This window comes from Lepisma saccharinum, chromosome 25 (assembly GCF_977018435.1).
Source record: "Lepisma saccharinum chromosome 25, izLepSacc3.1, whole genome shotgun sequence".
Classification (NCBI taxonomy): Eukaryota; Metazoa; Arthropoda; class Insecta; order Zygentoma; family Lepismatidae; genus Lepisma; species Lepisma saccharinum.
The window spans coordinates 63449748-63471495 of NC_139253.1; the positions used below are offsets into that span (position 1 = coordinate 63449748).

General features: G+C 51.1%; 1 protein-coding gene, 1 non-coding gene and 2 pseudogenes across 2 annotated transcripts; all 4 read right to left on the minus strand.

The window, feature by feature from the left end:
* Positions 1–1112: 1112 nt before the first annotated feature.
* LOC145979051 (large subunit ribosomal RNA) lies at positions 1113–2271 on the minus strand (annotated as a pseudogene).
* Positions 2272–4612: 2341 nt separating this feature from the next.
* On the minus strand, positions 4613–6778 carry LOC145978809 (uncharacterized). Its single transcript, XM_083111629.1, has one exon. The coding sequence runs from the start codon at positions 6776–6778 to the stop codon at positions 4613–4615; it is 2166 nt and encodes a 721-aa protein (XP_082967755.1).
* A 1426-nt stretch (positions 6779–8204) lies between these two features.
* On the minus strand, positions 8205–9365 carry LOC145979053 (large subunit ribosomal RNA; annotated as a pseudogene).
* Positions 9366–10025: 660 nt separating this feature from the next.
* On the minus strand, positions 10026–11856 carry LOC145979046 (small subunit ribosomal RNA). The gene has a single exon (XR_014440767.1). It is a non-coding gene; the product is annotated as a small subunit ribosomal RNA (ribosomal RNA).
* Between the last annotated feature and the right edge of the window lie 9892 nt (positions 11857–21748).

Sequence of the window (21748 nt, forward strand, 5' to 3'; positions counted from 1 at the left end):
TGGGTGAATGAAACAAACTTCTAAAAGCACGGTAATGTGGCAAAGGCATACGCACACACAAACAATTCTCCTCCTCAGTTTTCTTCCCAGCTTTACTTTCTATTCGGCTTTTGCTCCAGAGTTTACCGTTAAAGGCAACAATTCTGGGAGAATAAATCTTCCCAACAAACTTGTCCAAGCAACGCAATGTGGCAGTGACACACTATCATCCTCCTTTGTTTCATTCCCAGCTTGACTTTCCATTCGGGTTTTGCTCCAGAGATTACCGTCAAAGGCAAAAATTCTGGGAGAATGGATCTTCCCAACAAACATCTACAAGCACCGCAATGTGGCAAAGGCACACAAATCTGCTTCTCTGTTTTCTTCCCAGCTTCACTTTCTATGCGGTATTTGCTCCACAGATTACCGTTAAAGTCAAAAATTCTGGGAGAATAAATCTTCCCAACAAACTTGTACAAGCAACGCGGCAGTGACACAATATCATCCTGCTCTGTTTTCTTCCCAGCTTGACTTTCCATTCGGCTTTTGCTCCAGAGATTACCGTTAAAGGCAAAAAAAATTCTGGGAGAATAAAGCTTCCCAACAAACATCTACAAGCACCGCAATGTGGCAAAGGCACACAAATCTGCTTCTCTGTTTTCTTCCCAGCTTCACTTTCTATGCGGTATTTGCTCCACAGATTACCGTTAAAGGTAAAAATTCTGGGAGAGTAAACTTGCTCCTTCACAAACTTCTCGGCCATGCACCATCAACAGCACTTTGCATTAAGTGACAATCACTTACTTTATAGTTAAGTTCAACCTAAAAGGCAAATCTTTCTGCTTTCGTTCTCTACAGTTAGTTTCTAACTGCAAAAGAAACAACATTTTTCATTGCCTCCCAGGCTAACCTGGGAGGTGTTTCTCGTTTGGTCGGCTGGGTCGAAACCCCCAAGTCCGGCGATCCGCCACCTGCCGGAAGCCCCGGTCGCCAGCACCCGGTGAAGGTGTCGGCTTCCGGTTTGGGAGTCCTCCCCCGGTCGAAACCGGGGTCTGGACTCCCGACGGAGGTCCCGGAGGGACCTCCTAACATAATGGGAGTTGTTTAATCAGGTGCCGTGAAGCCGACATCACGAACCTGCAAGCGAGGGCTGCCTTTCAACGGGTCGCCACCGTACGGAGGCTTCACCGCTCACGACGCCCCGCCAGATACTCAAGTCGTCTACGAGTGGTTCAAGGGTCCCTACTTCCAAGTGCTTGATTACCCCGTGAATCCCCATCTAGAATCCCAAAGACCTCGGTCAGTGGGGCAAGTGGGCGGAGTCTCGATGGCACTACTCGCGGGGAGCCTTGGGTGAGTTTCCCCACCCGTTTGGTGGCTCCCCGCCTTACCGGTCCCCCGTGAGGGGGTCCAGCGTTGGTGGTTCTGCCTTTGAGAGTGCAGGGACCCACGGTCACGCAGCTCCGGGCACGGCTTCGGCCTTAGAGGCGTTCAGGCTTCAGCCGTCGGACGTAGCTTCGCACCAATGTTCGATCGAACCGGCGCGGTACCATTGGTCCGAACCTGGGGTTCCTCTCGTACTAACCAGGATTACCTTGGCCGCGTTCTAAACGCCAGGAGGATAAAACTAACCTGTTTCACAACGGTCTAAACCCAGCTCACGTTCCTTGTTGGTTGGTGAACAATCATACGCTCGGGGAGCGCTGCGTCCCCACGGTAAGAAGAGCCGACATCGAAGGATCAAAAAGCCGCGTCGCTATGAACGCTTGGCGGCCACGAGCCAGTTATCCCTGTGGTAACTTTTCTGTCACCTCCCGCCGAAGATCCTTCGGACGGGGAGGATCGATAGGCCCCGGTTTCCCGGGTCCCACCCGTACTGAGGGTGCGGATCAGGGCGGCTTTTGCCCTTTCGCTCTACCCGAGGTTTCTGGCCTCGGTGAGCCGCCCTTAGGACACCTGCGTTATCCTTTGACAGATGTTCCGCCCCAGACGAACTCCCCGCCTGCCGTTGTCCCCGGATCGGGTCGGCCCCCTGTCCGGCACGGACCAGGAGTCGAGTCCGGTCCGGCCGGCCAGTAGCAGGGGCCTTGGTTCATGAACGGCGTGCGACGAGGCCGGAGCCCCGACGCCCGCGTCCCGCCCAACCGGGTGAGTCGGGAAACCGTGAGAGTAGTGGTATTTCACCGGCGGGCACCCGAAGGAGCCCTCCCACTTATGCTACACCTCGTCACGTCTCCCGACAGCGGCAGACTAGAGTCAAGCTCAACAGGGTCTTCTTTCCCCGCTGACATTCTCCAAGCCCGTTCCCTTGGCTGTGGTTTCGCTAGACAGTAGGTAGGGACAGAGGGAATCTCGTTAATCCATTCATGCGCGTCAATAATTAGATGACGAGGCATTTGGCTATTCTGACTGAGCCTATTAGCCCCGTCTCTTCCCTATGTTAGCATAGGTACTTTTGTACTGAAGATCATTCCTAGTCTTCCAACTCCTACTCCACCTTACTCTCACCTCTGCCGGCCATACAATAGTATGACCAATAAATAAAATAAATAAATAAATAATAATAAATTAGAATAAGTTAGATTGTATATAGATAAATCTCTGTGTATAAGTATTTCTTGTATAATATATAATTGTATAACTCTCTTCGCCCTTGCTCTCCTTCTCTATGTCTTTCTGTCTAGTGCACGCGGATCTGCGAGTTCCCCCTATGGTATCCGGGCGCTTGGCTCCACCGAGCGTATGATTGTGTCTGTCTGTCTCCCACGCTACCGACACCTCCTCTCCTCTCGTCTCTCCTTCGGGGGAACCTTCTTTCGTTTGCGGGGATCTCGGATTTTCAGGTCTCCCCTCGCTTTTACCTGGGTGACGAGGATCAACAAGTTTCAGCTCTTCCCCCGTCGTTACCAGGCACGTGGTTCCCCCAGTGAGCCCTTTGGTAGTTGACTATTTGTAGTCCAAGTGCTGATTGACAATCTTGATAGTCGTTCGGATTGCCGTTAAGCTCAGCGTCATGAGGAGTTCGTTGCTGCTGATGCCCAGCTGTCTTAGCGCAGCACGTGTAATTGAAGGTAGAGCTCCTCTTGACCCTAGGACTATGGGAGTATGGATCACCCGATCGGCCTGAAGTGTGGACGCTACCACCTCGTCCAACTTTTTGTATTTATCTACCTTCTCCTTTCCTGCTTCCTTGAGTGAAGTCTCAGTTTCGAACCTGACCGTCATGTCGGTAACGTACGCGACGTTATCCTTCACTAGGACAAGGTCCGGCTTAAGACGCTCTTTGGTCGCAGGTATGTAGAAGGTTTGCTCTTTAGCCACCGTATACCCTTTTGCAGAAGCCTCTATGATGTCCCGCAGTTCATCATGACGCTTGATCCGCAGTCCTTTTGATGCTGTGCAGGCGCCTATTACGTGCCCTAGGGTCTCGGGCGCCGCATGGCATCTCCTGCACTCATCGGACTCCACCACCTTAGCGCTTTTGAGGACGTGGTTCAGTCCAACTGTGTTGGATCTGAGCCTCAACAAGTCGTTAAGCTGACCGGGCTTTAGTAGTCCCTGGTTGACGAGAGCTGCGTTGGCTATGGGGTCGTTGAAGAAGTTCTTGACTCCCAAGCCATGTAGTGGTTGCTGGCTCCATCGCTCCGGCTCCAAGTTAGATATTATCTTTCTGGCCGCAGTAATGGTGTCCAGCGTAACAGGTGCCTGGACGCCGGTCACTCTGGCAATGCCTTCGATTCTGGCGCCCATGCCTGTCTCTTGGAAGAGGTGAGTTACCACCTCGTCCCGCGAGTCTCTCAGTCTACAGAGATTTCCTAGTATCCCCAGCTGAATGATAGTGGTCAGGCGCGGAACGCCCAGCCCACCATCGCGCTTTTTACAGTACAGTAACTGATCGGTGGTGGATTCAGGTAACTTGAAGGCCCTCTTGTGGAACCTCCTGACTTCCACATCAATGGATTCCAGGAAGTTCTTTGAAACTCCGACATTCACCCATACATATTGGAATTTAGGCAGGATGTTGGTGCCGATAAGTTTCGCCTTCTGGTGTGGCTTTAACTTGAGCCTGGAGGCACGGATCAGGATTTCCTTGACCTCCCGCAAGTGGTATTTATTCGAGAGGCCTTGTGCCAGAGTGTATTGGCACCCGAGGTATTGGAAGACCTCTCCCGTTTTCACCACCTTGATGGGCTTACCGCCATGGGAACCAGTAACCCATGTTTTGTGTAAACCTTCGATTTGAAAGGCCACACATTTCTCAGTCGAGATGCCCATATCGAGTTTGTCAAGGAATTGACTTACTCGGGCAGGCTGGGTGTTCATGCCAGCAGCGCTGTTCGTGAATATCACGAGATCGTCGGCGTATGCTGATGCTGCTAGTTTCTGGTTGCCCAGGTCGTAGCCAGCACCAGCGCCTTTGATATCCTCAATCAGCTCGTCCATTACGAGGTTGAACAGGAATGGGCTCAAGCAGTCCCCTTGCTTGATCCCTCTTCGCAACTCGATGGATTCGCCGTATACTGATGTGCAGATTCCGTCATACATATCTGCTATTAAGGATATCACGTGTTGATTGACACCTTTCTTAGTCAAAGCTTCAATCATCGCTGCGTGTGGAACGGTGTCAAAGGCTTTACTTATGTCCACCGCGCAGGGTTCTCCGGGCTTGTCTTTTGGCGTGGCTTATCGCTTTATCCAGGATGAAGCAATTTGCCGCGCACCCCTCACCCTTGACAAACCCCTTCTGCTCAGTCGTGAAACTAATGAAGCGTCGCAGGGTCTCGTCAAGAATGCCGGTGAAGGTCCGGCATACGATTGAGCTTATCGTGATGGGCCGCCAATTCTTAACCTGGGATCTGTCCTTTCCCATCTTGGGAAGGAAGATCGTTCGGTTCTGCTTCCACCTCTTCGGAACCGAGCCCGCATATAGAATGTAGTTGAAGAGGTGGGTGAGCGTTGTTGCGACCCCTAGTTGTCTCAGGTGGACCCTCCTGAGACCGTCGGGGCCGGCGGCCTTGTCTTTGAGATTGGCTAGCGGTTTACGGACACTGTCCACCGAAATCGGAAGCATCATGGCCAATCTACTCTCCCCGTCAATTCCTTTTTCTCTGAAGGTGGCTGTGAAGGAGCCTTCTTGACTCCACAGATCCTGGTAGAACTCCACGAATTCCTTGTTCCCAGGTCTGACGTCCTGTTCGTCCAGAAACTCACTGGAGTTCTGGACGATGGAGTCCGCAATCTTTTGTGGGCACTTTTTGAAGATTGCCTGCGTTTTGGCGTAGAGCTGGTCAGGTCTCTTGCCCATTGACTTTCTTCGCCCCTTCTTTGGTGTTGCTGTCCTTGGGGGTGGAATGCTAGCTACCACCCCCGCCTTCAGCACACTGGTGAGAACTTCCACTATCTCCTCCAGTTTCTCACCTGCTCGTCCCTTTTCGAGGTCGAACAGCTCCCTTATTCCCCTGTCGAGTTCGCGCAGGCGCGCCTCCGGGTTAGGAGGAATCCCTTCCAGGTACTCCACAAATGGATCCGCTAGGATGTTTGTGGGTCCAGGATCCTCTGGGCTGTTCACGTCTACCAACTTGTCCACCATAAGGTGAACATTGATAACGTATGGCTCATCCGTGTGCTCTTTCATCTTCGGCTCCGGGTTTGGCGTTACCGCCTCCGGTTCGGTCTCCTGAGAGGCCGGGTTCTCGAGGGAGCCTTCCCTCTCTTCTCTCTTCCCAGGGCAGTGAGGATCAATAAGTTTCACCTCTACCCCCACTGCTGCCGGGTGCCTGGCTCCCCCGAGCTCCTCCGTCGATTCCGAGCTTGTTCCATCCGGTGCGGACAGCCTGACTGTTCTTGTGGTTGTGGTGGCCTCCGGGGCTCTTTCTGGCGAGGATCGACGAGTGTCACCTCTCCCCTCTCTGCTTTCGGGGCTGTGGGGATCCACGAGTTTCACCTCTACCCCCACTGTTGCCGATTCCTTAGAGCCCCCGAGTTCTCTCAGCTTCGCTGGACCTCTTACTTCCTGTTCTGGTTGTACCAGAGCCTGGCTCTGGTCCTCGCCTCTGCAGGTGGTTGGGGTGTCGGACGGCTCAGGTCTGGATCTGTCCGGCACTGTAAGGAGTCCGTGCTGGGCAAGGTGCCTCCTCTTGTCCCGGATTTGCCTGAGAGTCTTTCCTGGGAACGCAGCTGTTAGTTCCCGCCGTCTACCCTCCGTATCGAGATCCCTCCTCTCGATTTCCAGGAAGATTTGTGTGTCCTCCGCGGACCACACTTTGCTCCTGGTTGGACCAGGTCTTGGAATTCTTTCCTGCGAGATCTTGACCTCGTTCCAAGCGTCAGGGTGCGCTTTGCGCTGGTGCTGACTTAGGCCCACCTGCTTTTGAAATGTCCTCCCGCATGGTTTCCCATCGGCAACGACTTGACAGGCTATTATTGCGGGCGTCGCTGGTCCACTTTCAACCACTGGTGTTTCAGGCTGCCGACATTTCGGCACATGGGTCTCCATCGCATGAAGCCCATCCTTCTCTTTGCCACACTTCCGACACTGGTATATCACATCCGTCAGATGCAGCTCGCGATAATGCTTCGCCACACCCTTCTGCGACGTGAATACCAGGTGAAAATGTGTGTGGCAAGTGTACACTCCGTCCACTCTTTCGAATGGGTACACTATCCTCACCTTCACCTCACTCCTCCTCCCCGTTTCCATCTCTCCATCTCTCACCTTTCTCCTGCTCTCTCCCCCTCCAACCCCCACTCTCTGACTGGCTTCGGACGCATTATACTCAGTACTCTTAGTCGTGGCCATAATGAAGTCAGGAGGTTGTTTGAAGGTCGGCTCGGTTCACCGCGGCCAACCTACAGGCCCGGTTCCAACTTTCTGTAACGATACCCACCAATGTCGCCGGCCAACATCAAGGGCTGCCTGGGCTCCGCATTCGTTACTTGGTTTTCCAGGAGCTTTCGCTCCCAGAAGTCCCTTCGCCCACTCACTCATCATAGGTTTCAGCTCTGTCCATCCTGCCTTTCGTGACCAATGACCCGGATCCCCGGAGTATAGGGTAAATCGCCCTACTCCACCTACTCCCCAGGCTTAGCCACTGTTACGCCAAAGACCCCCAGCTTAATCAGGCCGAGGGTCGGCACCACCGAGTCTTCAGTGTTGTGGACCCCGTTCAATGAACTTGCCATGCTTCCTTGTCCTTCTCTCTCCCACCACTACCTCTGTCTCCGCTTGGCTCGTTCCCTAAGGGTTTCCTGTCACCAGTCCCCCCTGGGCAGGTCTCCTCATCCAGCCCCAGCCTTATGGATGAGGTTTTGGACAGTACTAGGCATTCTGGACTCGGCATCCCCCCATGACAAAGTGAGAGTGCGGCTTTGCCTACCCCCTCGCTGTTCCAGGGGCGTAGGGTTTTCTGTCGGGGTTTTCTCCCCTAGCCTTTGGGTCAAAACCCACACGCAAGGCAGCGTGGTTTTCTGTCGGGGTTTTCTCCCCTAGCCTTTGGGTCAAGACCCGCCCGCAAGGCAGCGTGGTTTGTTGTCAGGGTTTTCCTCCCCTAGCCTCTGGTCCGGGATGATGATGTACATCACTAGCTCACATATCTGCGTGCCGTTCCACTATCCGCCACCGGTGGACCCGCTCTGTACCCTGAGGCAGGGTTCTTAAGGGAACCTTCATGCGGGGGTCAACGAGTACCATCCCTCTCCCCGTAGTACCTGGGTGCAAGGATCATCGAGTTTCACGTCTACCCTCGTAGTGCCAGGCACTTGGCTCCCTTAAGAGAGTCATAGTTACTCCCGCCGTTTACCCGCGCTTCCCTGAATTTCTTCAGCGCGACATTCAGAGCACTGGGCAGAAATCACATCCCGTAAACACCCTTCCAGGCTTTCGGGATGCTTTGTTTTAATTAAACAGTCGGATTCCCCTGGTCCGTGCCGGTTCTGAGTCGACCGTTCGTCGGCGGCCGACTCGAGGGGAGGCACTTTCCCCCAAAGCCCAGAAAAGGGCAAGGGGTTAGGTGCGTTCACCTCAGAGAGCCCAGGGACGCTCGCGGAAGTCCGACGCGCGGTCCAAGCTTGGAACAACCCCGGAAGGATGTCCCTCGCGAAGACCCACGCCGGACCGAACCCGCGGTGGCCCCCCGGGCCCCGACCGGCCCCGGTCCCCAGAGCCAATCCTTGTTCCGAAGGTACGGATCCAGATTGCCGACTTCCCTTACCCACATTAGTCTATCGTCAAGAGGCTCTTTACCTCGGAGGCCAGATGCGGATTCGGGTACGGCCAGGCCTCGGGACTCTGCTGCGCTGTTCCCACCAAGATTTTCAAGGTCCGACGGGCACCCGGGGAAACCGCACCCAACTACGGTTCTCTTAGCTTTCCCCAGTGTCCCCTTCTGCTTCTGGGAAGATTCCGGGGAGCGTAGGGGATCGCTCTGACAGAACAGACAACTCTGCCCCCGGGACCCGACAGATTCTCCTGGTGCCACCAGTTACCTGGACTTACGGACTTCGAGGGAACCCGCGACGCACTCCCGGTCCCGAGACGCGGCGGAGGGCTGGATACCCCACTTCCCTTTCGACCGCGGCCGAGACGCCGGCGCCTCGCGCTAACCACTACACCTCTCCCGGTGGCAGCGCGAAACTGACCCGACGCATCGGTGGGAGTTTTCCGCGGTCTAAGGACCGGCTCACCCGCCTGCAACTGCTGTTGAGGCGGAACCCTTCTCCACGTCTGACCTCAGCGAGGTCTCATCAGATTATTTGCTACTACCACCAAGATCTGCAACGACGGCGGCTCCAAACAGGCTCGCGCCCAGACCCTTCCACGCTCACCGCCGCGCCCTCCTACTCACCGCCGCATCATTCTTGCATTGATGCCAATGCATTAGCATTGCGGCGGCGGCCGGGTATAGGCACGACGCTCGATTGCCATCCATTTTCAGGGCCGGTTGCTTCGGCAGGTGAGTCGTTACACACTCCTTAGCGGATGCCGACTTCCATGGCCACCGCCCTGCTGTCTTGAGCAACCGACGCCTTTCATGGTTTGAGCAGCGTCGATTCAGGCGCCTTAACCCGGCGTTTGGTTCATCCCACAGCGCCAGTCCTGCTTACCAGGAGCGGCCCACTGAGCACTCGGGTCCAAGAAGGCCCCGCTTCGCCCTAGGGGCAAGCGGGACCTCCATCCCGTTCAGAGTTTGAGAGTGGGTCGAGGCCGTTTCGGCCCCGAGGCCCCCGGTCATTCGCTTTACCGGGATGGACCCCCCTTGCGAGCGCCAGCTGTCCTGAGGGACACTTCGGAGGGAACGCAAGCGCCGGCCGGACGGACATGCATTGCATGTCTGCCGGCAACTTTTTCATTCTCAACGTGCTTTCTTTAAGTTGCTCTACAGCTAGGTTACACCTAACTGCAAAAGACAAGCATTTCTGCCCGCACTTGTGCGAGTGTAGGTCAATTACAGTCTGGCCGACGCAAGCGCCGGTCGGACGGACATGCATTGCATGACTGCCGGCAACTTTTTCATTCTCAACGTGCTTTCTTTAAGTTGCTCTACAGCTAGGTTACACCTAACTGCAAAAGACAACCATCTCCGCCCGCACTTGTGCGAGTGCCGGTCAATTATAGACTGGCCGGCACGAATGCCGGTCATGTACATTTCTCCAAGTGGTCGGCTGGGTGATGGGGTACCGACATTGGGGTACCCACAAAACCCCAAGTCCAGCGATCCGCCACCTGCCGGAAGCCCCGGCTGGCCACGCATGCCGGTTAGGGAGTTCTCCCCCGGTCGAAACCGGGGTCTGAACTTCCGGCGAAGGGCTCCGGAGGAGCCCTCCTTAGAAAAAACAACGTAGTGGAGCGAAGGGGGAATCGCCTTACTCCGCACACCCGCTCAGCCAGGCATTCCCTGCGAGGGGGAATGCCCCCGTTGGGGGCCGAGGACCGATTCTTGACCCTTCAACAACCAACTACGTACCATCCGCCGGCTCCGGGGTTTTTGGTCCCCCTTCAACGCACTCGCGGATGGACGACAAGGTGAAGAAGCGGATATACCGTACGGTAATGATCCTTGGGCAGGTTCTCCTACCCAAACCTTGTTACGACTTTTGCTTCCTCTAAGTGACGAGGTTCGGCCGTCTTCCCGACGGTTCCTGCGGAAGGTGGAACCCCCGCAGGGCGCCGGTCCAAAGGCCTCACCGTATCACTCGATCGGATGCATCGACGGGCGGTGTGCACAAAGGGCAGGGACTCGATCAACGCGAGCTGATGACTCGCGCTTACTGGGCATTCCTCGTTCGCGGGGAATAATTGCAATCCCCGGTCCCTATCACGAAGGAGGTTCAGCGGTTACCCGTACCTCTCGGCAGGGGAAGACGCGTTGTCTCCTTCAGTGTGACGCGCGTGCGGCCCAGGGCATCGAAGGGCATCACTGACCTGATTTAGCTCCCACTCTTGCTGCTTGCGACAACCGGTTCCTCTAAGAAGAGGTTTGATGCGCCGGGGGAACACATACCCCGACGCCTAGTTAATAGGCAGGAGTCTCGTTCGTTATCGCAATCAAGCAGACAAATCGCTCCACCAACTAAAATCGGCCATGCACCACCATCCACCGAATCACGAGAGAGCTCTCAATCTGTCAATCCTTGCGGTGTCCGGGCCTGGTAAGTTTGCCGTGTTGAGTCAAGTTGAGCCGCACGTCCCACGCCTTGTGGTGCCCTTCCGTCAATTCCTTTAAGTTTCAGCTTTGCAACCATACTCCCCCCGGAACCCGAAATCTCTGGTTTCCCGGAGGCTGCGCGCACGGTGTTCTTGAACCTTGCGCATCGCTGGATGGCATCGTTTATGGTTAGAACTAGGGCGGTATCTAATCGCCTTCGAACCTCTAACTTTCGTTCTTGATTAATGAAAACATTCTTGGCAAATGCTTTCGCTGTAGGTAGTCTTGCGAGGATCCTAGAATTTCACCTCTCCCCTCGCAATACTAATGCCCCCGTCAATCCCTTTTAATCATTACCTCTGGTTCGAAAACCAACAGAGAGAACCGAGGTCCTGTTCCATTATTCCATGCAAGGAGCATCCAGGCGAATAGCCTGCTTTGAGCACTTTAATTTGTTCAAAGTAAACGTCCCGGAATCCCCCGGTCCACTCGGTGAAGAGCAGACCGGGGAAACCGAGAAGACGTCCGGTACGGCCAGTTGAACGCCTGACGGCGAACCGACCGCCCGAGACCCAGATCCAACTACGAGCTTTTTAACCGCAGCAACTTTAGTATACGCTATCGGAGCTGGACTTACCGCGTCTGCTGGCACCAGACTTGCACTCCGATAGGTTCACCCAACTGTTTAGGGTGGATCCATTCCGATTACGGGGCCTCGGATGAGTCCCGCATCGTTATTTTTCGTCACTACCTCCCCGTGCCGGGAGTGGGTAATTTGCGTGACTGCTGCCTTCCATAGATGTGGTAGCCGTTTCTCAGGCTCCCTCTCCGGAATCGAACCCTGATTCCCCGTTACCCGTAATCACCATGGTGGGCCAATAACCCACCATCCACAGTGTGATGAAGCAGACATTTGATAGATGCGTCGCCGGTGCTTGACCGTGCGATCTGCCTAGAGGTTACTTAGAGTCACCAAATGAGTCGGCCCGCAGAAGCGGACCGTTTGGTCTTTTGAATGATAACGGCACCCCGTCCGGTTGCCCGGTCGGAGACACCGTGAGCATGTATTAGCTCTGGAATTGCCACAGGTATCCAAGTAGGATGCGTACGATCTAAGGAACCATAACTGATGTAATGAGCCATTCGCGGTTTCACTTTGGTAAAGTCTGTACTGAGACATGCATGGCTTAGGCTTTGAGACGAGCATATGACTACTGGCAGGATCAACCAGGGTACGGTGCATACGGTGCGTATGCAGCACTCGCGCGAGGCAGAGTGCCATGTTTTAAGCGAGGAAAGCGGCTCGCCACTAACTTAGGCAACGCAACACTGACTCTTGAAGAACGACAGGTTACACCGCTTTCCAGAAAACATAATTATACTACTCCCACTACTTCGGTTAGAGGTCTACGTAGTTCCACTTTCTTTAAAGCTGGAAACTTCGAGACGTTCGTTTGCGCGCGGGGACGGCGAACCGACTTCTTCGATTGGCAACGTGCCCGCGTTCTGGTTCTGTTCCTTGCCTGGGAGGCTGGGAGCTCCCAGCGAACAGCCGTGCCTGTACGGCAACAGGCAGCCACTCAAGACGGCGCTCCGGAGAACGGACGCTTCGACGGACACCCGTACCAAGTTCTCGGGAACCTTCGGGTTTAGGTTGTCTCGCCACGGAGGCTGGCACGTCCGCTGCTTTCCTTCGGTGCAGGCTTCGACTTAGAGTCGTTCGGTCGAGCCGGAGTTCCCGAAGTAGGCAGAGCGGACGGGTCAACTTCAGAAACGATGCAACGCAAACCGGAGAAGGCATCGCCGTCACCGGGAGAGAAAAGAGAGAGCTAGCTTGCTTTCCCTTGGTGCAGGTTTCATCCTAGAGTCGTTCGGATGAACCGGAGTTCCCAAGGTAGGCAAGCGAACACCGGTCGGGTACCTTGTGTCAATTCCCGCTAACCGAAATGTGAAAAAGTAGCTCACTATCCCACCTCCCTCTACCTAGAGTCGTTTGGAAGAGAGGAGGTGGGCGAGTTACCGTCAAAACGTCGGCGTTGCTTTCCACGGTGCAGGCTTCAACCTACATTCGTTCGGATGAGCCGGAGTTCCCGAGGTAGGCAATAGCCGGCGATTGACGTCTCGTCACTTTTCGGCAGCGAGGGCTGACAAAATGAATTGCTTTAACTCGGTGCAGGCTTCATCCTACATTCGTTCGGATGAGCCGGAGTTCCCGAGGTGGGCAAGTGCTCCCGCAGGACCGGTTCTCTTAACTCGCTCGGCTTCCGACGGTTGACGTTTTACCTTGCTTTCCCTCAGAGTGCTCAGCCTATAGACGTTCGGAAGAACAGAGGTAGGCAAGTTATCCGCTTGAGAGGCACCTTGATTTGACATGCTAAGCTTAACCTCGGTGCAGGCTTCAACCTAGAGTCGTTCGGATGAGCATGAGTTCCCGAAGTAAGCTAAGCTTCCCCACTAGGGTGGGTAAGTCAATTCAAGGTGTCTGATGCTCAACCTACATGCGTTCGGAAGAGCACAAACGGTTACGTCACGTGTCGGAGGCGAACCACCGTGTACGAGGGCTGACAAGTTAGTAGCAACAAACTTGGTTCAGGTTAAACCAGTCTTCCAAGGAAGGCTACCTTCCCGCTTGCGCGGCTCTGTCACTTACTCGTACACGGTGCAGAAACAAAGATGGGCGCCGTGAATTTTCCGAAAACTATGAATACAGCAATGCTTTTCGGAAAACAATTCGAATCCCAACATCCCACGTAAGTGGGGTTGCCTTTGAACGCATAGCTAACGTTCGCTTCGGGTCTCATCCGAGAGGATGATCCCTACTCCATCCACGAAATTGCAAACGGCGGTTGACCGACAGTGAAGGCATTGATACCGATTGGTATACCTACCTCCCCGTTTGCTTGCGTGGCGGGTGAACAGTTGGGTTCGAATTAGACTAGAGCCATAAGCTCGGTGCATGAACAGAGCTCCATGCACCTCTGAGGTGGTTGCTTCACCTCAACGTGACTCGCAAGTGGGACAAGCTTGCTATATTGCCCTATGCTCGCCACGTAATGCAAAGGGCATCGCTCAAGAGCATGCTAAGCAAGCACAAGAGCCACCATTCCCACCATATATCAATATGAATTGATTTACTATTTTTTGACTATGCAAACTTGCACCTCCATCGTTACGTTAAGCAACAGATGCAAGCTCAACTAAAGTCAAATAGTAGTAGCTTGGGAAAAGCTTTCACTTTGCGACTAGAGTCTTATGCTCCTTGGTTGACGGTCTATGTACCGATGTACGGTAAGAGTCTGGGAAACACACAACTCCTTAAGTTTGCCCAGACAGACAAATCTATCTGAAACTCCAAGCGTGGTTCAAGCCAAGCTCCTTCGACCTCGGAGGTGGTAGTAGTTCCAGCTCTTCGTGACTCGCAACCTGTGCAAAGGTGCTGTATCGCCCTGTGCTCGCCACATATACACAGGGCATCGCTCAAGAGCATGTTAAGCAAGCTCAAGAGCCACCATTCCCACCATATATCAAAATGAATTGATTTACTATTTTTTGACCATGCAAACTTGCACCTCTCTCGTTACGTTAAGCAACAGATGCAAGCTCAACTAAAGTCAAAGAGTAATAGCTTGGGAAAATTTTCCCTTTGCGAATAGAGTCTTATGCTCATTTGTTGACGGTCTAGGTACCGATATACGGTAAGAGACTGGGAAACTTACAACTCCTTAACTTTGCCCAGACAGACAAATCTATCTGAAACTCCAAGCGTGGTTCAAGCCAAGCTCCATCAACCTCGGAGGTGGTTGCTTCACCTCAACGTGACTCGCAACCTGTGCAAAGGTGCTGTATCGCCCTGTGCTCGCCAGACATGCACAGGGCATCGCTCAAGAGCATGTTAAGCAAGCCCAAGAGCCACCATTCCCACCATATATCAAAATGAATTGATTTACTCTTTTTAACCATGCAAACTTGCACCTCCATCGTTAAGCAACAGATGCAAGCTCAACTAAAGTCAAAGAGTACTAGCTTGGGAAAAGCTTTCTCTTTGCGACTAGAGTCTTATGCTCATTGGTTGACGGTCTAGGTACCGATATACGGTAAGAGACTGGGAAACTTACAACTCCTTAACTTTTCCCAGACAGACAAATCTATCTGAAACTCCAAGCGTGGTTCAAGCCAAGCTCCATCAACCTCGGAGGTGGTTGCTTCACCTCAACGTGACTCGCAACCTGTGCAAAGGTGCTGTATCGCCCTGTGCTCGCCACACATGCACAGGGCATCGCTCAAGAGCATGTTAAGCAAGCACAAGAGCCACCATCCCCACCATATATCAAAATGAATTGATTTACTATTTTTTGACTATGCAAACTTGCACCTCTCTCGTTACGTTAAGCAACAGATGCAAGCTCAACTAAAGTCAAAGAGTAATAGCTTGGGAAAATTTTCCCTTTGCGAATAGAGTCTTATGCTCATTTGTTGACAGTCTAGGTACCGATATACGGTAAGAGACTGGGAAACTTACAACTCCTTAACTTTGCCCAGACAGACAAATCTACCTGAAACTCCAAGCGTGGTTCAAGCCAAGCTCCATCAACCTCGGAGGTGGTTGCTTCACCTCAACGTGACTCGCAACCTGTGCAAAGGTGCTGTATCGCCCTGTGCTCGCCACACATGCACAGGGCATCGCTCAAGAGCATGTTAAGCAAGCCCAAGAGCCACCATTCCCACCATATATCAAAATGAATTGATTTACTCTTTTTTAACCATGCAAACTTGCACCTCCATCGTTACGTTAAGCAACAGATGCAAGCTCTACTAAAGTGAAAGAGTAATAGCTTGGGAAAAGCTTTCTATTTGCGACTAGAGTCGTATGCTCATTGGTTGACGGTCTATGTACCGATATACGGTAAGAGGCTGGGAAACTTACAACTCCTCAACTTTGCCCAGACAGAAAAATCTATCTGAAACTCCAAGCGTGGTTCAAGCCAAGCTTCATCGCCCTCGGAGGTGGTAGTAGTTCCCAGCTCTTCGTGACTCGCAACCTATGCCAAGGTGCTGTATCGCCCTGTGCTCGCCACATATACACAGGGCATCGCTCAAGAGCATGTTAAGCATGCTTAACCACTTGCCTTACGACTTTTTTTCCAAATTGATGTCAAAATTTTACACTTTTTTTAATTTTATATTTTACTACTACTTTACATGCAAAATTACATTAACAATGATTTTTGGTACAACAATCAAAAATAATCAAAATATTCTACTCCAAATAGGCATTCCTTTATTAACCCGAGTATACTCGGAGCTGTTAAATGTGATATTTACTAACAATAATGCAACGAACAAAATGGTATGTTGTTTATGTTATAAATGATATAATATTGATTTCCAAAGACAAAAGAAGTAATTATTCAGGATCAAGTTCTTGCCACACTACAGACGTCAAACTAACATCAGAATGCGAACTTTTGACTGAAATATCATCACAGTCAGTTAGCGTTGTTTCACTGCCACTAGCACTTACACTACACTCTGATGCACTTATGTCTGTGCTTATATCACTCATTTTGCTGCCAAAAGGACGAGAAAGTTCCACCGAATCAACGCTTCCGAACAATGCATTCTTGCAAGCAACCTAATGTCACGCAATGCAGAAAAGCTGTTGTCTTTCTTCACTTGGTGCCTCAAGGCAGGCACAAAAATTAGTGCACGCTCGAGACATCTGTTGGCCGGATTTGCAACTAACTCCACCTACCCAATTCATCATGAAAGTTCCGCCCGACTTAGTACGGGCCGGTAAAAAAATTACATTCAAACTCCTCAGGTTTCCGAGATAACTCGGGATAATATTTTGCCGGAAGAGTACCACATCCGAGATATTTCGGGTTAGTAAGGCAAGTGGTTAAGAGCCACCATTCCCACCATATATCAAAATGAATTGATTTACTCTTTCGTAACGATGCAAACTTGCACCTCCATCGTTACGTTAAGCAACAGATGCAAGCTCAACTAAAGTCAAAGAGTAATAGCTTGGGAAAAGCTTTCTATTTGCGACTAGAGTCGTATGCTCCTTGGTTGACGGTCTAGGTACCGATGTACGGTAAGAGACTGGGAAACTTACAACTCCTTAACTTTCCCAGACAGACAAATCTATCTGAAACTCCAAGCGTGGTTCAAGCCAAGCTCCATCACCCTCGGAGGTGGTTGCTTCACCTCAACGTGACTCGCAAGTGGGACAAGCTTGCTGTATCACCCTGTGTTCGCCACATATACACAGGGCATCGCTCAAGAGCATGTTAAGCACGACCAAGAGCCACCATTCCCACCATATATCAAAATGAATTGATTTACTCTTTCGTAACCATGCAAACTTGCACCTCCATCGTTACGTTAAGCAACAGATGCAAGCTCTACTAAAGTCAAAGAGTAATAGCTTGGGAAAAGCTTTCTATTTGCGACTAGAGTCGTATGCTCATTGGTTGACGGTCTATGTACCGATATACGGTAAGAGGCTGGGAAACTTACAACTCCTCAACTTTGCCCAGACAGAAAAATCTATTTGAAACTCCAAGCGTGGTTCAAGCCAAGCTTCATCGCCCTCGGAGGTGGTAGAAGTTCCCAGCTCTTCGTGACTCGCAACCTATGCCAAGGTGCTGTATCGCCCTGTGCTCGCCACATATACACAGGGCATCGCTCAAGAGCATGTTAAGCATGCTTAAGAGCCACCATTCCCACCATATATCAAAATGAATTGATTTACTCTTTTTTGACCATGCAAACTTGCACCTCCATCGTTACGTTAAGCAACAGATGCAAGCTCTACTAAAGTCAAAGAGTAATAGCTTGGGAAAAGCTTTCTATTTGCGACTAGAGTCGTATGCTCATTGGTTGACGGTCTGTGTACCGATATACGGTAAGAGGCTGGGAAACTTACAACTCCTCAACTTTGCCCAGACAGAAAAATCTATCTGAAACTCCAAGCGTGGTTCAAGCCAAGCTTCATCGCCCTCGGAGGTGGTAGTAGTTCCCAGCTCTTCGTGACTCGCAACCTATGCCAAGGTGCTGTATCGCCCTGTGCTCGCCACATATACACAGGGCATCGCTCAAGAGCATGTTAAGCATGCTTAAGAGCCACCATTCCCACCATATATCAAAATGAATTGATTTACTCTTTCGTAACCATGCAAACTTGCACCTCCATCGTTACGTTAAGCAACAGATGCAAGCTCAACTAAAGTCAAAGAGTAATAGCTTGGGAAAAGCTTTCTATTTGCGACTAGAGTCGTATGCTCCTTGGTTGACGGTCTAGGTACCGATGTACGGTAAGAGACTGGGAAACTTACAACTCCTTAACTTTCCCAGACAGACAAATCTATCTGAAACTCCAAGCGTGGTTCAAGCCAAGCTCCATCACCCTCGGAGGTGGTTGCTTCACCTCAACGTGACTCGCAAGTGGGACAAGCTTGCTGTATCACCCTGTGTTCGCCACATATACACAGGGCATCGCTCAAGAGCATGTTAAGCACGACCAAGAGCCACCATTCCCACCATATATCAAAATGAATTGATTTACTCTTTTTTGACCATGCAAACTTGCACCTCCATCGTTACGTTAAGCAACAGATGCAAGCTCTACTAAAGTCAAAGAGTAATAGCTTGGGAAAAGCTTTCTATTTGCGACTAGAGTCGTATGCTCATTGGTTGACGGTCTGTGTACCGATATACGGTAAGAGGCTGGGAAACTTACAACTCCTCAACTTTGCCCAGACAGAAAAATCTATCTGAAACTCCAAGCGTGGTTCAAGCCAAGCTTCATCGCCCTCGGAGGTGGTAGTAGTTCCCAGCTCTTCGTGACTCGCAACCTATGCCAAGGTGCTGTATCGCCCTGTGCTCGCCACATATACACAGGGCATCGCTCAAGAGCATGTTAAGCATGCTTAAGAGCCACCATTCCCACCATATATCAAAATGAATTGATTTACTCTTTCGTAACCATGCAAACTTGCACCTCCATCGTTAACTTAAGCAACAGATGCAAGCTCAACTAAAGTCAAAGAGCAGTAGCTTGGGAAAAGCTTTCTCTATGCGACTTTAGTCGCAAGCTCAACGTTTGACGGTCTAAATACCGACATACGGTAACAGCCTGGGAAACTTCTCTTTCTCACACAATTCTCCCAAACTCAATACACATGCGGTTCCTTCTGCAGGTATTGCCCTTTTGTGCAAGCACGCTGGGAAAACTCAATCATTATTCACTTTTCCCAGACAGAGCAATCTATCACCAACTGCAAGCGTGGTTCCAGCCAAGTTCCATCGCCCTCGCAGGTGGTTGCTCCATCTCTCCGTGACTCGCAAGCGGACCCAACTTGCTCTTTCGCCCTGTGGTCGCCACCTACTCACAGGGCACCTACTCCCCCAAGTATCAATAAGAATTGATTTGCTCTGTATAAACCATGGAGCTTTCCACCTCTCCTCCTCAAGTCACGCAAGCTCCAAGCTTGTCTAAAGTCAAAGAGTAAAGCTTTGGGAAAACCTTATTTCTCTTTGCTTCTATGCGACTTTAGTCGCAAGCTCAACGTTTGACGGTCTAAATACCGATATACGGTAATAGCCTGGGAAACCTCTTTCTCACACACTTCTCCCAGACTCAATACACATGCGGTTCCTTCTGCAGGCATTGCCCTTTTGTGCAAGCACGCTGGGAAACCTCAATCATTATTCACTTTTCCCAGACAGAGCAATCTATCACGAACTGCAAGCGTGGTTCCAGCCAAGTTCCATCGCCCTCGCAGGTGGTTGCTCCATCTCTCCGTGTCTCGCAAGCGGACCCAACTTGCTCTTTCGCCCTGTGGTCGCCACCTACTCACAGGGCACCTACTCCCCCAAGTATCAATAAGAATTGATTTGCTCTGTATAAACCATGGAGCTTTCCACCTCTCCTCCTCAAGTCACGCAAGCTCCAAGCTTGTCTAAAGTCAAAGAGTAAAGCTTTGGGAAAACCTTATTTCTCTTTGCTTCTATGCGACTTTAGTCGCAAGCTCAACGTTTGACGGTCTAAATACCGATATACGGTAACAGCCTGGGAAACCTCTTTCTCACACACTTCTCCCAGACTCAATACACATGCGGTTCCTTCTGCAGGTATTGCCCTTTTGTGCAAGCACGCTGGGAAAACTCAATCATTATTCACTTTTCCCAGACAGAGCAATCTATCACCAACTGCAAGCGTGGTTCCAGCCAAGTTCCATCGCCCTCGCAGGTGGTTGCTCCATCTCTCCGTGACTCGCAAGCGGACCCAACTTGCTCTTTCGCCCTGTGGTCGCCACCTACTCACAGGGCACCTACTCCCCCAAGTATCAATAAGAATTGATTTGCTCTGTATAAACCATGGAGCTTTCCACCTCTCCTCTTTAATTCGCACCAGCACTCTGCGGCCCATTGCCGTTATTATACCCAAACTGGGAAAGACTTGTGTCAAGTCACCCAGATACCTCCAACCCCCCAAGTATCTTTTGTGCCAATTCCGTGTTTCGACACATGTGATACGTTTTCCCAGCCTAACATCTTTCTCGGCCACCCTTACGTCCATTGCCGTTATTATACCCAAACTGGGAAAGACTTGAGTCAAGTCACCCAGATACCTCCCACCCCCCAAAGAGAAAACGGCTAAAAAACGGTCACTCTTCACCCTAAAATCATGAAACCTCATTTTTTTTTATCTTTTTATATGAATCGTATATGCATGTAGATAACGAAAAAAAAACTCCCGAACCTCAAAATCGCTGTTTTCTATATGTTTTTGGACTTAGAAATTTTTTTTCAAGAATTTTCAAGTTCGAGCTAGGGAAACAAAATTCGGCACGAAGGTAGCCTAGGTGAAAGGAATAAATGTTTCGAATGCGATTTTAAGATTTCTCCAAAACCGCGGCGGCCATCTTGGAAAATGGCGGATTTCGTCCCCAGCGACATCCACTTCCGCCCCTAAACAAGCGTTGAAACTGGCTCCAGCCGGTGAATCGCGCTAACGCCTAACTCAGGGTGGTAGGTGAAGGAGGCTGGAAGACAACGTGACGGTAAAGTAAGCAGTGGGTGTAGGATTCGAGTCACGGGAAACGTTTGATTCTCCATTTGAAATGCATGAAAAATGCTAAATTTTAACGGTTTTTCAAGTTTCAACGGAAAATCCAGTTTTGGCGCGAAACTCATAATATCGGGTGGGAGGGAAGCTGCATCATTCCCCTACACGAAAATATGCAGTGCTAGCCTAAATCAATGTCGAAAGTTTGACTTTTCTAATAAAATCCGCGAGCCTGCGTCCTTCTCGTCCCCTAAGATCAGCTTCTCGTCCCCTAAACCGCCATTTCGGGAAAAGGCCGTTAAAGTGTACTTCGGGCTAACCGGGGAAGACAAAGCTTGGGATTCGGGTAATTCAGTACCTCTCCTCACAGATTGTAAATTTTGATGAGGTTCGAACCAAGCAAAGTGTGAAAAAGTGAATAAAGAAAAAGACAATGTCCTTCTCGTCCCCTAAGAAGAGCTTCTCGCCCCCCTAAGCCATTTTTTCGATTTCGAGCAATCGAGTTGAAATTTTACACAGACCTAGATCCAGTCAAGAGAACAAAAAAAGGTAAATGCCATTTGGAGATATTTCCAAAAACACGGCCTCCATCTTGGAAAATGGCGGATTTCGTCCCCAGCGACCAGCACCTACGCCCCTAAACAAGCGTTGAAACTGGCTCCAGCCGGTGAATCGCGCTAACGCCTAACTCAGGGTGGTAGGTGAAGGAGGCTGGAAGACAACGTGACGGTAAAGTAAGCAGTGGGTGTAGGATTCGAGTCACGGGAAACGTTTGATTCTCCATTTGAAATGCATGAAAAATGCTAAATTTTAACGGTTTTTCAAGTTTCAACGGAAAATCCAGTTTTGGCGCGAAACTCATAATATCGGGTGGAAGGGAAGCTGCATCATTCCCCTACACGAAAACATGCAGGGCTAGCCTAAATCAAAGTCGAAAGTTTGACTTTTCTAATAAAATCCGCGAGCCTGCGTCCTTCTCGTCCCCTAAGATCAGCTTCTCGTCCCCTAAACCGCCATTTCGGGAAAAGGCCGTTAAAGTGTACTTCGGGCT